Source organism: Aptenodytes patagonicus, chromosome 19 (assembly GCF_965638725.1).
Source record: "Aptenodytes patagonicus chromosome 19, bAptPat1.pri.cur, whole genome shotgun sequence".
Classification (NCBI taxonomy): domain Eukaryota; kingdom Metazoa; phylum Chordata; class Aves; order Sphenisciformes; family Spheniscidae; genus Aptenodytes; species Aptenodytes patagonicus.
Genome location: NC_134967.1, coordinates 5250249 through 5267602, shown reverse-complemented (window position 1 = coordinate 5267602; position 17354 = coordinate 5250249). Strand labels below are relative to the sequence as shown.

General features: G+C 38.6%; 1 protein-coding gene across 4 annotated transcripts in view; it reads right to left on the bottom strand.

Annotated features, from left to right (window-relative positions):
* Positions 1-17354, bottom strand: part of RERE (arginine-glutamic acid dipeptide repeats) — a 256830-nt gene that overhangs the window by 170865 nt on the left and 68611 nt on the right. For all 4 annotated transcript variants that reach the window (XM_076356292.1, XM_076356295.1, XM_076356294.1 and 1 more), the window contains exon 2: positions 8886-9356. In XM_076356292.1, coding sequence (XP_076212407.1) covers positions 8886-9210 — 325 coding nt within the window. In that variant the 5' untranslated portion in view covers positions 9211-9356. The remainder of the gene's footprint in view (positions 1-8885; positions 9357-17354) is intronic.

The window sequence follows — 17354 nt, the reverse complement described above, 5'->3', positions numbered from 1 at the left end:
TTCCACTTGGAAACAATTAAAAAAAAAGGCAGTCTCACTGCAACACACTCTCTTCCCTTAGCCTGCTTACACGTAGCACTGAGTGTCAAACCTGTAGAGAAATATCTCCCTCACCTATGAACTTTCTCCTCCATCCCCCCATGAATACTTCCAAGATATTTTCACGAAACCGGTATTCCGAAAATGAAGCAGCAAAGGTTAGTCCCAGGATCAAAATTCTGACAGATTAAATTTCACTCCCTCCCTCTGCCAATTTATCAGAAAAAAATCTCCAGATAAAAGTTAAAGCAATCCTCTGGCATAAAGTAAACTGCTGTGCTACATGGGAAACCGTAACATCATTCCCAGTACAGAAGCTAAAATGAGAGTTTAGTTTACTGCTCACACAGGTGTTGCCATTACAATTGACCAAACACTCCTTTATCTAATGGTCGATGAAAGACATGGCAACTTCCACAGAGTAAAAGAAAAAGGGCTGGGGAGTTCACACACTAGAATTTCAAACTATTTTAACTGAAATAAATTGAGGACAGGCCATGAACAATTACTGCAGCCACAAACTCCACTTTCACTCCTTGAAAACCACTATTTTCAAGGAATTCCTTCCCCTTAGTCCAATTTTTCCACAGTTGCTCCCCACTCACTGTGTTTTTATTTCAAAATTTCCATTTGCCTAATTTCATAATGGCATGCTGCATTCCCCATAAAGTCTTACTTTTTGCTTAGGTTACAGTCTTTCTACAGTCATCCTCTGCAAAAATAATTCCCTAATGCAGTCTGCAAAACTGCTCATATCTGTGTTCCACAGTCACCTATGGTAGTTAAACCACAAATTTTCAACTATAGCTGTTGTAGGCACACACACAAAAAATTATGTCAATAAGGTGTTCATGTAAAGTTTCACATTCATCCTATAACAGCTCCAAAACACCACAGCTTTACAAGGTATTTTTATTTTGCAATACAAGCTTCTCAGGGAACACGTTATGAAGTTCATATAGTACAGCATATGTTTATTGAGTTCACATAATCCATGTTACTTTTAGAAATACTTCATTATAGTAATCAGTGGTAGTACAGCTTTGTTAGTGACCCGTGTTTTGTTATGATGAACACAGAGGGATGACTCACAGATAAAGTACTAATAACCTTATAGAGAAAGTCTAATCTAAAATTCGTCACTTGCACAATTCATCTGTTACGAAAACACTATCACAATTTCATGTAATCACAAAGACCATATGAAAAACTACCTGTTAGACCAACATTGGCTAAGCAATGTCCCCAGTCCCAGATATCCAGCCCCCACCCCTCGGTACCCTCACCTCCGTAGTGTTGCTCTTCATGATTTATACACAAAAGCCGAACAAAGCCAGAGGAATCCATTTGCTAGATCAGCCTTGATCTGCACTTAAGACTCCATCTGTCAAGCACCAACAGCTGTCCACATACAGAGCAATGCCTGCCACATTTAAGAGTAAATATGAACTCAGTAAATGCATTGCCTTCTTTTTTTTCCAGTTTGGCTTATGTTTACTGCATATGTGTTTACATACACAGAAAATTAGTTATATGCAGTTAAGTAGTCGATGTATGCTGTCATGTAGCCTTAATTATTTTCTACACTTAATATTATTCACCTACTCACCTGATCTTTAAAAACCACACTTTTCATAATATCTCAAATGCTGAGAATAAAAACTGATTACAACCGCTGTTATATCCAATAGCACAGAACAATAACACGTTTCAGCTGCACGTGGAAACAGTTCTCTACAGACTTCCATCAACTTCAGAGAAAATCCTTCTGTGATGCTTTTACACATTTTTAAATGCTTTTATGCATTTTGTTAACCCTCCTGACATGTTTTAAGACTCACCTACTAACCCAGGCCTTATCTCTATTTTTTTTCCCCCCTTCTTTTAATTACTCAAGGAGGAATGAGTAAAGAATGCATTTTTCTCCCCATCGAAACAAAAGTCTTAAAGATAATCTCTTCTTCTAAAACAAGATTGTTACGAGTTTTCCTCACCACTATTCACATACACAGAAAGGTTGAAAACACAGCGGTGTAAGTGTGAAAAATAAGGGAACTCTCATAAACACATTAAGCAGCACAGCTCCTGAGGTTACTCCTATTTACAGCAGCTGAAAGTCTGCCACTAAATACCTGATTATTTCAATGATCTACTATCACGACAGTAACAGACTTTCAAATTAAGAGGGGAATACAGAGTGCATCATGTTAGAATACATTCTCATTTCAACTATGAAGTTTTTGAGGGAAAAGACGACCACACATGCAAAAACACACATCTCCATGACAAACTTGGTCAATCCATACAACATGGACAGAAAACAGTCTGGCCAAAGATCTCCTAAAATTAAAATGTACAGCTGAAAAAATAGTTTTGTTGCATTTCTTCCTTCTGCCCAAACATAAAATTCAAATTTTAAAAGCTTCCCAGAAAAGAACTAACTTTTTTCCCCGCAATTTTTTAGCGGCCTAAAAAAAACCACTTGCCAGAACTTCAAGGTTTATAGAAAAAAATCATGTTCATATTATATGTATTTTTATATTTAATTCTGGTGGCATGGCCACCTTTCTCAACTGGTAAAGCTGTCAGAATAAACAGAAGGCAGTATCTAGAAGAATGACAAACACATGGGTCAATGTCAAATACAAGCCAATCACCGTCAGACCATGAGCCAAATTCCTGCATTGCAATTTCACCAACACTCAGCCCAAATACCAGCATACCACTCAGTAACAAAGTAAATAGAGAGAGGAAGCACTTGGGTTTTGTTTATATATATTTTTATAAAGCTGATGGAGGTTTCTAGATTAAAACAGCCATTTCAGCAATTTCCTCAGTTACAACAATGCAAAACATCTCAGCACAATTATAAGAAAGGGAACATTTAACAATTAATCACATCAGTAAAAACTAAAGCTTGGAAATTTGGAAGTCCTAATACTTGCTTGCTAACCAAATTGACAGTGGATTTTAAGATAGTTAGAAGAAATCTCAGTCCAACTAAATCTGAAGTAAATATAATTCTGGTTCTACTGTGATTGGAACTCCATTGGCCACACTCCACAGGACACTGATGTCAGGCCTGCAGATTCACGCAAAAGATGACCCACCATCCTTTGTTATTTTCTCATTGTGATAGCGCAATAACCCAACAACCGCAGGCTTCAAATCTGAGCCACTGAAGACTGCAAACTATTTCATAGCTTATGAAGTGCTCCCTTTGAAAAATGGCCACATACTCTATAATCACAGAACGTATCAAAGTGAAAAGCATGTAAGATCTCACTTTGATACATTTGGTGACAACTGAGCAGCAGTATTTCACAACAGTGCATCCAACCTGCAAATTCAGTCTCTCTCTCCTTCTCTGATGCCTGTCCAGATAATAGCTTATGGGGTTATGGTGCCTCCTGAACAGCACTCAGGGACAGAAATCTAACAAAACTTTAAAGTGACAACCACCTATAAATCCAGAGAAGTTAGTACTCAAGTTGTATTTTCCAGTAGCAATATCTCACTTTCATCCTAGTGACAGTGATTTCCCATACCTTAAAAAAAGGCAACTAAACCAAAAAGTCCAACAGCGGTCCCAAACAGTGATTGCCTGAAACACCCCAAAGTGGCCAAGAGACACATTCCTGTTTTTTTCATATACTAGGCCAGATGTTCCAGGATCCATGTAAAGCTAATTCTGCCTCTTTCCCTGCACCATATCAAACTGCACTTTCCGTATCTAACACGCCGCGCCTCTTCCAACTTCACACAGATCTTAAAGCACCTAGAACAGAGAGGCTCTCATGTAAGCTATTCCGAAGCAATTTGCTAGAAAACAATTAAGTCCTATAATGCACTACTCTCCCTGCAGAAGCATTTCACCTTGTGTTACCTCATGTTGATTCCTCTTGCTGATGTGCTGTTTATATAGCTACTGATGTCACTGTAGAAACAGATCCTCATAAATCCTTTTAATTCCTTCAGATCCTTTTAAATGTTTCTACGTAGGCAGAGGAAACAATATTGTCCTCATCTCCAGGTGACATATCAAGTCATCTGTTTTCCTGAGGCTCCAAATCAACTCAGACTTTCATCCAACTATGTTTTTCCAGTCCAGCATTCAAGGTGCTATCATGATGACATTACAGCAGTCTGCTCAGTAGCAACAATATCCTCAGTATTAAGTTCTGTGGCTTTAATACAGTAATACCCCTTCCTGATGTGTTGAACAGACCGAGGGTGAAAGGGGACAGGGACAATACTGCTTCCTCTAGCAAGAAAAGTATGCAAGAGTTCAGAGAACAAAAAGGAACAGGGCAATAAAAGTATCCACATAACCAGCTACTACTTTGATGCAGATACTTCTGCTATGTACTTTCTCTGGAATCTTAACCCTTTAACTTCACAAGAGCAGTTTACTGGGATATTGAAAAGAAAATCTCCACGTTCAAGGACAAGCTGAAGATACACAAGAAAAGTACGTCCATACATCAGGTCCTTGTAAGACTTTAGGCAAGTTGTTGCCCTCCAGAACAGGGAGGGGAAAAAAGGTTCTCTGGAACAGTATCATCACTACCATTTCTATCTTTCATTACGTTGGCCAGAAATTGAAAATTACTGACAGCGCTATTTGTTTTCCATCACATAGCTCCCTCTTTCAGCTAGGTAAATCATTCTCTTAACCAAGTATCAAAAGCAGGGCCTATACAAAAGCCACTACATTACTCAATGGTGTTTGGAGTAGCATGGCACTTGGAAAAAGCCTCGACAGCTGTTCCAAAAGCACCTTAGCCACTGAAGTCCAGTACAATACACTGACAGCCATTTGACTGACAGCACTTCAGTACGTTCTTCTATACAGAAAATCATACATGGAGACCAATTGTCTAACCCAAACAACAGATGTAGTTATAAGTCTGTTTTGCACAGCAGAGTATCAAAGTATTCAAATTTGCTCATAGTCTGACAATCAAAAGTGTAGAACTGCAGAAAACATACTACAAAACAAGACCACCAATTTTAGACTACACCCAATTAGGAGCCATGTGTTAACCATATTGCACGTGCATACGAACTACACGAAATCAACCCTTTCAAACCGTGCTCGATTTTGGCAAAAGCCAGTAGGAAAGAAGGGGATCGGTCTGCACTAGAAACAGAAGGAAATTCATGATTAAATAATCTAACAATTTAAGAGGAGGGGGAAAAAAAAAAATCTGTCTTGATGCAACTATTTTACACTATCATTACCTTATGCTAAGGAAGCCTATAGGCAAATCTGAATACACATTGTACAATAAAAAAATGTTACCGTGACAGTCATTTTGACAAGAGCAAAGTAAGAACTGCAAGAAAAAAAAAAGAAAAAACCCACAGATTAGATTGGAAAGGAAATGGGAGGGAGGTTGTGGAAACTGAGAGGACAGATGGGGAAGCGGGCCAACAAGCTTTTAGGATAGGCCCGTGTGATTTCCAACAAAGTAGAAGATTAATTGCATAGCATTGTCTGAGCTCTACTCAATAAATTTTAATACATGGTTTAAAGCTATGCGTACTTTCATTATATCTATGCAAATTAATAAGAACAGTATTTATATAGTAACAATATAGTGTAACCTTTCATTTGAAAAAATTCCAATGATCTTGATTATTTATTTACAGTTTATTTGCTATTACTCAAATATAGCTGCTGAGCTCAGCACAGGAAAAAGTAGTATTAAGTGCTGGATTAAGTACTATACAGCAATGGGGTAAACACAGAATGCGATTTTTTACCAAGGACTTCACAGTAAGAAAATGCAGACCTTTAACATTCATCCACGTAAGAGTATTTAAGAGAAAGAATCAAATGAATGGAAAGGATTTCCTTTCCTTAAAGCCTAAAAGATGTAAACTGAAGACAGCTATCCGTTCTGCACACACCTTTCATTTTCATCTTTCTAATCCTTGCTGTGCAAGCCTCATTAAACTCTCTCAATCCCTCTTAAATTTTACGTAATTTGTACCCTTAGCTACAAATACATCTCCCTATATGTAACCTAGCCATAAGACGGAAGCTAAGATTTGCATCTGTAATAGATGCTAAAATGGCTTTAGAATATATTATGCACTGGAATGTGTATTCAAGATCTCACTCCTGTTAAGAAATTATGTTTTAAATAAAATCTAAAAATCAGTGTAGTCAATTAAGGTTTCAGCTAGGCTCATGTCCCTCCAACAATGAGCTAGCCTATAATGTGTGTTCTCATTGCTCTCTGCAGTTTTCAAGACAGGAGACAGATGCAATTTTAAAAAAGCACAAAAAGCAAACTGAACAGAAAAGTTTCAGTGCTAGGGTACATCTCTTATGCTAATTACTACTAATAAAATGTAAAATTTAATAAGCAGAATTTTAAATTACAAAACAGGTATAAAATATCTCAATTATCACGAGTTCTATGGCTTTCCTTGTTCTTTGGCTAGATAACCTCCTCCAGATCAGATACAGACACCTTCACCCACCCCCTTTTCTTCAAACAGTGCAGAAAGATGGGCAAAGAGAAAATGAAGCAAGCTGCCTACGGCCAGCACTAGTCTTAGTCGAGACTGGACAGACCAGCTTTCAAATCCTTTACCAGATCACGCAACCTCTTCCAAACCCTTCCAAACAACACTCGTACAAGGAGGAATTGCTCCCTTATCTGCAACCACCATCACCAAAATACATTTGATGAAGTACTCGGCTTGTTAGAGAAGACTGTTGTCCCACACTATCAACCATGCGTGCTCCCTGAAGTCCCATAAGGCCTGAGTGGTGCTTGGCCAGCATTTACAGAGTATTTGCTGCGTGCAGGTTCTCTGACACATCTTCATGCCTGTGCTGTGACTGAGGCTTTACCTTGCATTTCAGTCCATAAATAGCATCTCCCCCAGCGTGTAATTGCTGGCACGTGAGAAGGTACAAGCCATAACTGAAGCTCTTGCCAGTCTGTACATAAAGAAGGTTTCTCTTCTGAACGGATAGTCTCATGACAAATACAGCATAAAGAATCTAAGCTCTCCCCACGCTACCAGCATTTACAGGCTCTCTCCCCCTCTTTGTCAATCATCTGGCAACGGTGCAAACTCTGTATAACTACAGTACTGATCCCTGCTGTTCTGCAAATAACCCTCTATCCAAGTACTGCTACATCAGAGGTACTCCAAGCACTGCACCTACTGGATAGAGTGCTAATACTTCCTCTATCCTACTACAGGATAAAATCGAGATCACAACCTGATTTTCCATCTTAATTTTAAGCAAAGTCTTTTTGCAATAAAGCCAGTGTATCGCATTGTACTACTGGGCCCACACAACAGCTGTTCTTAACAGATTCTAAATTATTTTTCATCCTCTGACACTGAAAATAAGATTGCCACCAAAGCTGACGCTTTTGCAGGCTCCCTATGACTACTGCTCAAGCAACAAATATTACTCAGCTACAAGCCCTGACCAAGAGAAAAACATATCTTTTGAATGGTTTGAAGTGATATTTGAAGCATTTCAATAGATAAGCTATTTTGACAAACGTTGGTAGATCTAAGTGAAAACAGACTCTACAACTTTCACACAGAATAACAAGTATGGAATGCAACACCTCCAAAACCAGCAGAATTTCAGCCCATCTGTATCTGCAGCTGATAATGCCCACACATACAACTAGCATTTTAGAGCGTTTACAGCAACTACAACTGCAGAGAGCATTTAAAACATTTACATCTGTACCCATACAATGAGATTGTAGCAGTTGAGATATACAGCATCTCGTGGAAAAATCGGACAAGATTTTACCTCGTTAGTTTCCACGGTTTTTTTGTTTGAATCCATCTCTATTTTGCTCCAGCGGTGTTACTACAGCATATTGATCATTTTACAGGAAAGTAATATAAAACTACCGGAGCCTTTAAGCCAATGCTTTGAACAGTAAAGCCAAACATAACTATTCCTTGTGGTGGAACAAACAACTGCAATCAACACCTTTAAAATGCTGTGTAGATGAACACAAAGTTTTTACTCAGAAATGAGGAATACAGCTAGCTGAATAATCTGATTTTCAAGTACAATTTCATTTTGAGGAAAAAGTTAGCTGGCAGCAGCCACAGGTTAGATCTTGAAACTTTACATGAGACCCTAAAAATCTTATGTGAACTTGGCAGTAATTAAGAGGCACGTCCAAGACATCCAGAGCACATTGCAAGCTTCTGTTTCTGTCCCCAAAACATCCCAGACACTTGCTGATAACTGACACTGTCTTTTGACCAATAGCTAAGCTGCTGTGCGTAGGCATTAGCTAGCTATTAACGAGGGGGGTGAAATCAATGGCATAATACGTATGAGATCTTAAGTCACATGATTTATATTTCACAAACAGAAGACAGGAGAGGAGCTCCACAAAGAAATCACAGACTCACAGAAAAACCTGTCGGGAAGGGTAGAAGATATCTCTATATGCCACCTAGTCAAATCTCTAGCTCAGATCAGGTCTTGTTTCAAAGTTGGAGCAAAGCGCTCAGTGCTTTATCCAATTTAGTTTCAAAATTCCCAGGGACAGACATTCCATATGATACACAGATACTTAATGCAGTAGAAAGAAAAAAGGGTGGCTCTTTTTCAAAGAGGAGCTAAGTTCATTCCAACAAATCAGATATTACAAGATACAGTCAAAAGCTTTTGCATGCATATCCATATTTGTCTCCAATGGAAATGCAGGAACCTGCCCCTAGGACAATCATAATTTAAATTAACAGATACCACACTGTGCTGTCTGCTGCAGCCAACTAACTGGTAGCTCTGGTGTACAATTACTTTCAAAGGAAACATAAGAATTTCTTACCTCCAGGCCTGTATACAACATCATCCTCTGTGATAAAGGACGTTATTTCACCGTTGTCTGTTCTCTCGTACCGGGACTTCTTCTTGGGTGGTTTCTTTTTGCTCTTCTTTGTGGACTCCTCTGTGGTGGCACTGTTGTTGTCATTGTCCTCATCTTCACTATGGTCACTTTCCGCATAATTCTTGGCGCCTCCTTCCAATGTACAGCTCCGTCGAGGACGCGAGTTCTCACTCTCCCTCACCTTGTCTCTCTTGTCTCGCTCCTTATCCCGGTCTCTATCCCTGTCCTTCTCTTTGTCTTTGTCTTTTTCTTTGTCCGCTGTCATGATTCGCCACGTGCCTTCTTCTGTCCTCTCACGGCTGGGCCTCCGTGAAAGGTAGACAGTGAGCCTGGGCTTCAGTCTTCTGAATTTCTCACTCAAATCCAGGAAAAATTCAACCACTCCAACAACCCCAGCGTTTTAAAAAGGTTCTTGAAGGGGTGGGGGGGGAGAAAGAGGGGAAAAGCCCATGTTAATATTCAAAATTCTTTCAACTTCTGAAAACAAAAATTAAAAACAAAGAAAACCCCACATCCTAAAGCAATTCAGTATAGAAAACACAAGACAGTAAAATACAAGGAGGTCTTTTGAAGCATTCGTAGAAATGATAACTTATGAAGTGTCTAAAATGTTTGAAGCTATCTCCATCCTCAAAAAGGTCTCACAACTCCTTAAAAAATTGTTTTATTCACCACAGAAATATAACAACTTCTTGGATGGGAAGTGCTCGCTGAGAACACACGTCATTTTATACCTGACACTGAATAGGAAGCATGCAAGTGAAAACAAACATTTGGGAAGAGAGAAGTGCAGGAAAGGAAGAGTCTACAACTTTTTTTTTTTCCTCAAAGCAAATGAAAAAGTTTAGCAAATGGCTGTGTTGTTTCACATCTCAACACCACTAGCAATGGATGCCCTACAAAGCTGGTACAGAGTAAAGAATGCCATCTGCCACCTCCAGGGCAATCTGTTAGGAAATCTTCCCCCTACCCTGCTTTTCCAAAAATAGAGCTAACCTGTAATCCACTGATTAGAGGAATGAATTAATTGAAACCAAACCACCGTAGTGACAAGCGCACTAACAAAATCTGCTTTTCCATGTATCAAAAATACGACCTTTCATGCTTGCTTTACCAATAACAGAACACACGGAGATAGCTTTTATAACTCATCACCTTCACACATTTCGTTTCCTGCTGGGGAATAGGAAGGGAAGAGATAATCCTATGTTTTTACTTCCTTGATTATTTCATCAATACAGTTAACATCAACTGCATCTTTTTTTTCCTTCAATGCAAGTTTAGATTTAAAAAATTGGACTTACTGTTACAAGAGCATTTGCAAGCTTGGACCTACGGGCCAGGACCCTCAAACCACAACCAAGTGCACAGACACAGTTACCTAGTGTCGTGGTTTAACCCCCATGGGCAGCTAAGCACCACACACCCGCTCACTAACTCCCCTCCAGTACCCTGCAACTGGGGTCTGGATTAATTCCCCATGAAACACTATTACCATACCTCAGTCAAATGAAAGGTAAAGAATACTGACCCTATGCAGTTATAGCCTTTATTCTTTTGACTCAAAATCGAGAGTTTCCTTAAAATGTCCTTGTATTGGTCAAATCGAACTGATCTGGACTGACAGGCTGCATGATACATCTTTGAGTGACAGCCAGCAGCACATACATTAGAATTTTTGGTACCTTTTCTGGAAAGGCTCTAGTGAATTTGCACCAAGTGAAGTATTTGCAAGTGCCTTTTAATACTGCTCAATAGCAGCAGTCTGAACAGTTACAGCTACTACTGAACAAGAATCATAACATACCATTTTTTCTGTAAATATTCATGAAAGAAGGATATTTCAAGAAGGGCGTATCCAGCATACAAAGGTGAGTTACCTTTTTTCCCTAGTTCACCAATTCAGGATAAAGCTGAATTTACCCGCATCCAATTCATAAGTTTTCAGGAAGCTACTATTTGGTGCAACTTGAAATTAGTCCACTATGTAGAATGCTATAGCATGAAAGTCAGGGACCTAAGAAGACTGAATGTTCACGCATTAAGCATCTGAAGCCACATTACAGAAGGAAAAAGACTATTTTGATTTTTAAGAAGTCAGCTGAGAAGTCAGTGATCCTGTGTTTTTGAAATTTCTTCACTCTTACATGAATCTCAGACTACCAATATTCTTGTCCCTGTTGACTACTACTTCCAGCAATGGAAATAGCCAAAGAGAGACAAATTGCTTTTGCTGATACAATTCAGGCTGTGGCTTGAATCTCTCAGGCATTTCCTGAATGAACCGATCATCAGGTAGGAAATGATTCTATTTTCTTTCCTCCTTATAGCAGCTGCCATCATTCTGGTAACACACAAGGGGAATCCAACGAAACTCCAGTAGAGAAGACTACAATGAACCTGTCAATTGCCAGAGAAGTTGCAGATAATAGCGATAGCAATGGTCTACAGGGACTCAGTAAGAAGTGTCTTAAATTTCTAGAGGCTAGGAAATTCGCCAGTAGCAAGCTTGAAGGTTTTTTCTATTGTTGTTGATAGAAAATTTACTTTAGAGAGTAAATAATCTATTCATTTTGAATGAAAACTAACTACTTTCCCAGGGCAATTTAGAAATTACAAGTAGTGGCATCTCAACCTGTGTACAAGAGATCTTTATGTGTTCTTTAGAGATCAGAAACTAAAGGATATGACACACACCTAAAAATTTTATTCAGTGACCTCCAAGCATGGATAAAATCCAGCCACTTCTGATTATTCTTATATACTAGCCCCAGTTCTCAAAGACTCAATTTTTGAGTTAGGTACAAAAACACAAGAAACTTAAGCCTAAACAATTAAGTTGTTCTTTTCAGAGCTTTTTCTATTGCTTCTTGTCTTACTTGTAGTATATCACTACCCTCCTCCTGTTTATTAAAACTTGAATGTTGTTTACAAGTTATTTTTGGAGAACTTAAAGGAAAAAAGCCACGGAGCAAGTCCTTTTGTCTTGTTTTCAGTGAAGTCAAGAATGTTTCAGCAGCATCTAAGAAGCACATGCACAGTCCAATATCATTAAGAGACGGCACAATATGGAACTCTGCTCACGTGCAGATATACAGGTTTACCACCAGCATAGGTACCACTGGTTCTTAAGGTTATGCAAGGTCTGAGTTGCACAAAATCATGATGGAAAAACACTTTCTGTTCATTTCATTTCCCAACTGTGCTAACAAAACTTAGCATATGCGCAGGTAGGGACTAAATGCAACGCAGCTATAACCAAATGAATTTTTATGTTCCACCGTCACTTCTTTGACAGTAGCCTTCTTATAGCTTACGAAGACACTACTTTCAGGAAACAACTCTTAAAACAGTCCCATCTGTATGCAACCTATGTATTTTCTTCAGCTCTCTCTCCCGAGCGTAAAGCACTAATTTTTATGACAGAATTACCATAACTTTTATCAAGAAACTTAAGTCAAGTGTCCATAAAGAAGCTGCATCAGCTTTTCTTTCCTCCCTCAAGGGTGGAAGTGTATCTTCCAAGTGGAAGATCTCAGTATCACCGTCTTTTCAACACTATAAAAGATCACACCCCTCTCCTGGCACAGCCAACTGCAGCACAAGCACCCTCCTTTGACTGCAAAGTGCAGAATGTCTTTTTTTTTTTTTTAATAATTTCCAAGTGGGGGGAAAAAAAAAATCCATCAGTCACCACAATAGTTCATTACTGGGGACGGATGGCAAACAACAGAAAAAGCAGGCTTGAAACCTGGCCAGCTACAGGCCTTTTTCCTTGAAGCCTCAAGATGAAAGCTAAGAAGGGGCCAACCACCCCACACATCTAAACATAAAGGAAAAAGTAATTTAAAGGAACAGTAAACCAAAGTTGATTAGTAACTGACAGATAATTAATCCATATTAATTTTATACGCATCCTGAAACATTCTGAGCTCCTCCTCGTATTCTCTAAGTCTCAAGGAACCAGAGTTGTGCAGATAATTCTGAAAAAGCAGCCACAATGTCAGTGCAAGCTGCTCCTTGCCAAACTTAACTTTGACAGTAAATTTCAAGTGAACCATTTTACACTAGTGGAGTCTGCTCAAGGGTCAACACCACATCAAGTACACAGTGACCTCCACATGGCTGGTGGGTAAATCACTTTAGAAGAGTAACACAGCAAATGCACTTCCCCTTACTCGATTTTTCTATCTTCATCAACACCTTTTATGGGCATAGGCAAAAACAACTTGCCAGCACAGAGAAAATACCCCTACACAACCTGCCACGGAGCGCAAAAAGAGAAGCCTCTGAATGTCAAGGGTCACACACTGCAGAGGAAGCACTGACAAATTCCAGTTCTCACCATCAACAAGCAAGAACAAACACTGCAGGGCTTAACAGAACTCTCCACATAATGAGGACCTAAATCTGCAGTTGTTTCTCTCAGATTAAATTCAAACACAGTACTTCAGTGTTTTTATTACAAGTCCAATTATTATGGGGGGGGTTTCCCTTTTTTTTTTATTTGCACAACAAAGTTCTACATAGAGGAGTAACATTGCATAAACAAACACTATGTTCATAATGATTTAGTTTACTGTAGGGCTGTACAAGAATTTGCATATACCACAATTTGCTCATTTAGACTGTTCATCTATGAAATTTCCAGCTACAAATACAGCAAAATTGCCACCCTCCTCCTAGCTCCTGTTTCAGGAGAACCCACACAAAAGTAATTTTCATAGCCAAGGTATTTATGAACAGTACAGGAAGCCTCCTCAGCTAATCAGAGTCTCTATCTAGTTCAACTAGCATTAAAAAAGCAAGTGATGAAATCTCATCGCAAGCACTATTCAACTTCCTTACGCAAATATATCACATTCCCAAGACTATTTTACTAAAAAAAAAAAAAATTCAATTTCAAAAATACTGCAGGATTAAACCATCATCATCATGAAACAATGACTACTTTTGTCTCTCTAAGAATAAAGCAGTCACATAACCTTAAGAGTAGTTGCACCACTAGTCGGCGGGGGGGGGGGGGGGGGGGGGGAGAACCACAGAGGAAAAATACTGTTATACACCCTCAACTGTGTAGCAGTAATACAGGACTACCAGAAGAGCAAAGAAAAACTGTTTTATCAGCAACCACCTAATTAAGATTAAGCCATTATTACCACAGAGAAGTATTTGATAAATAAAATCTTTATTATTTAAGCAATGATCCAAACATGTTTTAAGGATTCCAAGACATATTTTGCCTCTACGGTGAAATACAACATTTCCCCTTGCTACCTCCCCACTTTTTATTTACTAACACCAGAAACCAAAAGCAAATAGCGATTTATAAATAGAAGCATACACCCAATGTATGGTGTTCAACCATAAGAGCAGAAAGTATCTTATAACTGAAATACTACATCATCTAAACTTAAGCATTTTCATTTCATCTCACACATTCTTACTTCACCCACCAACCACACTGGAACAGGAGCATACTACCAACTCCATATTCAAAAGCTATAATATTGCCTAATCACTCTTGACCAAAATGTAAATACTGTGAAAACATATCTGCTGACTCAACATTATTCATCAGTTACAGCTGTTGTAGTGGGTTAAGCACTTCTATCATTCTATATGTAATTGTGCATGAATATGGAACCCATAAAACTAACACCATCACAAAAATTACAAAAATATTGCGAGCCTTCTTTTGTGTTCTCTAAAGTAAACTGAGATAATACATCATGTATATTGCCAAATACAGTAATCAGAGATGTTTAAATCTGGATTAGGACAGTAGAAGAAAATACATTGAAAATTTTAAGTGGTTTTTGGCAAGCTCTGTAGCTTGGGTTTCCAGTAGTTTTACTCACTGGCAGCTCCTCATTCTCACTATACCAAACACCACCAAAGCAGCTGCTTCTGTCATCATGCTACAGAAAAGAAATTCAGGTTACAGCACCACAGGCTGAAGAGTATTAACTGCCTTTGATACTGGTTTACTGCTTCTTCCATAGGGAATTTCTTAGAGATTAATCTTGGAAAGAAGTCATTTAAGCTAAGAGGGGAACATTCATTTTATAATGGCTGAGACTGGCATACAAAGGACTAGAAGAATAGCCCCCGTCCATTATTTGTTCAATGCAAGTTGAAAAAACCTGAGGAAAAATGTTAGCTTCACTGCAATCACACCCTTAAGATTTTTTTGTTGTTGTTATTTTTAACTAGAGCCTCAGGATACATCCATTTATCCAAGTAAGTTTATTACATCTACTATGGCATAACTTTATTTATCTCCACCCAGTATGCCATCAGACATTAAAGGTCCTTGCTATCTTAAACCATTTAGAAGTCAAACATAAGCCAAAAATGTGCTTACAGAGCTACTTGCTGAAGCTTTCTGTTCCTTGCTTTCTAGCAGAAAATGCAGATACCTACGACTTCAAATCATATTCAAATGCTCTTATTCCTGTTAAAATGTTCAGGCCTCCAGAGATGAAGAGACAGAGGAAACCAGGATTCTGGTAGGAGACAGGAACCTTAATTTAGGAGTCTGGGACAGACACGAAGGCAAGTTGGTATTAAGCGTCCCAAATAAAGAGAAGTCTGAAAGCAAGTGCTTTACCAACTCAGAACGTTGCCCCACAGCATTCTTCTACTTAGTAAGATATCCCAAGCACATTAAGTGCTCGCAAACACTGTTCTTATATGGAAAAGGTGTTTAACATTGCACAACAGTTTCTCAGAACAGTTAAAATCGTAACAACTTCAGACAAGTCTCGAGGATGACTCCTCTGCCCACAGAAGTTCAAGAGGAACACTTCAGTGCAAATGAAGTTGGAAAGAAAAGCACTGCAGTTACAGTCCCTGCATTCCTGAAATGGTCTTTTGTACCTTTCACCTCTTCCACAGGCAACTTGAGAGCAGCATCACTCTGAAAAGTAACACACAAAGGTCCCAGCCACCTTTCAGGACACAGGATATACACGCCTCTTATCACTAGTCCTTCTCCAGTCAAACCCCAAAGTAGCCCGGTGTTAGATTTGAGACTCTCACTAAACCCTTCTCAGTTCCACTCCCAAAGACAGAGAGAACAAAAGATGTCATAATGAATATGATTAGATCTGCCCATGCATTTTCAAATGCAATGTAAAAAAAGTTATTGCCGAAGTATCTTACGAGAAATCAAGCAGACACGATTTAAACTTTAAAGTTCATTTAAAAAACTGAAGTGCGGAAGTTCATAATCATTATTTTCAACTGATCATTACCCCACATTCACCTGGTTGAGAATTTTTTTCCAGCATTTTAAATCTAGTTCAAATTAAAGTTTCATCATTTGTTCAGACACAAAAACCTTCACATCCTCCCATCCAAGTCAGGAAAGCAGGATACTACTTCTCCCATGAGAAATGAGTTATATTCAGATCTGGGCACTGTGAGTTACTAAGATTGCCAAACTGCAGCTACCCATTACACACAGTTCTACAGTCATTTGATCTATACACCTGGAAATCATTACCAGAGCAAAAGGCATACATACCACCTCTTTGCACATTAAGTACTTAAACCTCTTAACTAGTATTAAAGAGTCAGGTTTTAAAGATAATGTGAAAGCAAGTCCAATAGAAATGCTATGAGACTGAAACAGGAAGGCATCTAAGTACGCAGGGTAACTAAAAATATGGAGAAGAGCTCCTTTTTCTTATTTAAGCCAGACAGATAAATCTTTTAACAAGATTTGTTTGGTCATGTGTTACCAGTCTTAATAAACACAACAGGACCATTCTTCTGTAAGCTTCTAGCCTCATATCACAAGATAAAAAGGCACTGTTTTCAGCAAATGCCAGATTAAAGGAAGTATGTGCTGCAACTGCTAGAGTTCCTTCCACAGAGTTTTTCTTAATTTTGATGTCAAGGAAGAATTAACTTGGGTTTAGTACAAGGGATTAAATTAAAAAAAAAAAAAAAAAAAAGAAAAGAAAACAGCCCATAAAGATTCCCCCATATACTCATAAGGTTTGAAGAACTGCTTTAAGAAAACTTTCAAGATCATTTGTGAAAAATAACCCTAATAAGACAACATTAGGAAAAGGAAATCTCAGCTGTAACAGGCAGAACGAAGTGCTAAACTTCAAGTAGCAAAATGCAGCACTAGCACTGTAGTTCAAATACAGGCATGCCTGCTTCAAACACACAAAGGAGCAGCTTCTATACAGCTTACACTTCAAAAGATCCCACCTTCTATGATAAAGCTCATTAACTGCATGGGCTAGACCTCCCTGGGGAGGCGCACAGAAGTTTAACCTTTAAGTTTCAGAAAAGACTAAAAACATCTGTTACCTACTTACTCCCACACTCTTTCCCTATCTTCCATTTGCTGTTGAAAATGTGAGCTGCAGATATTCAGAGTGACAAAGT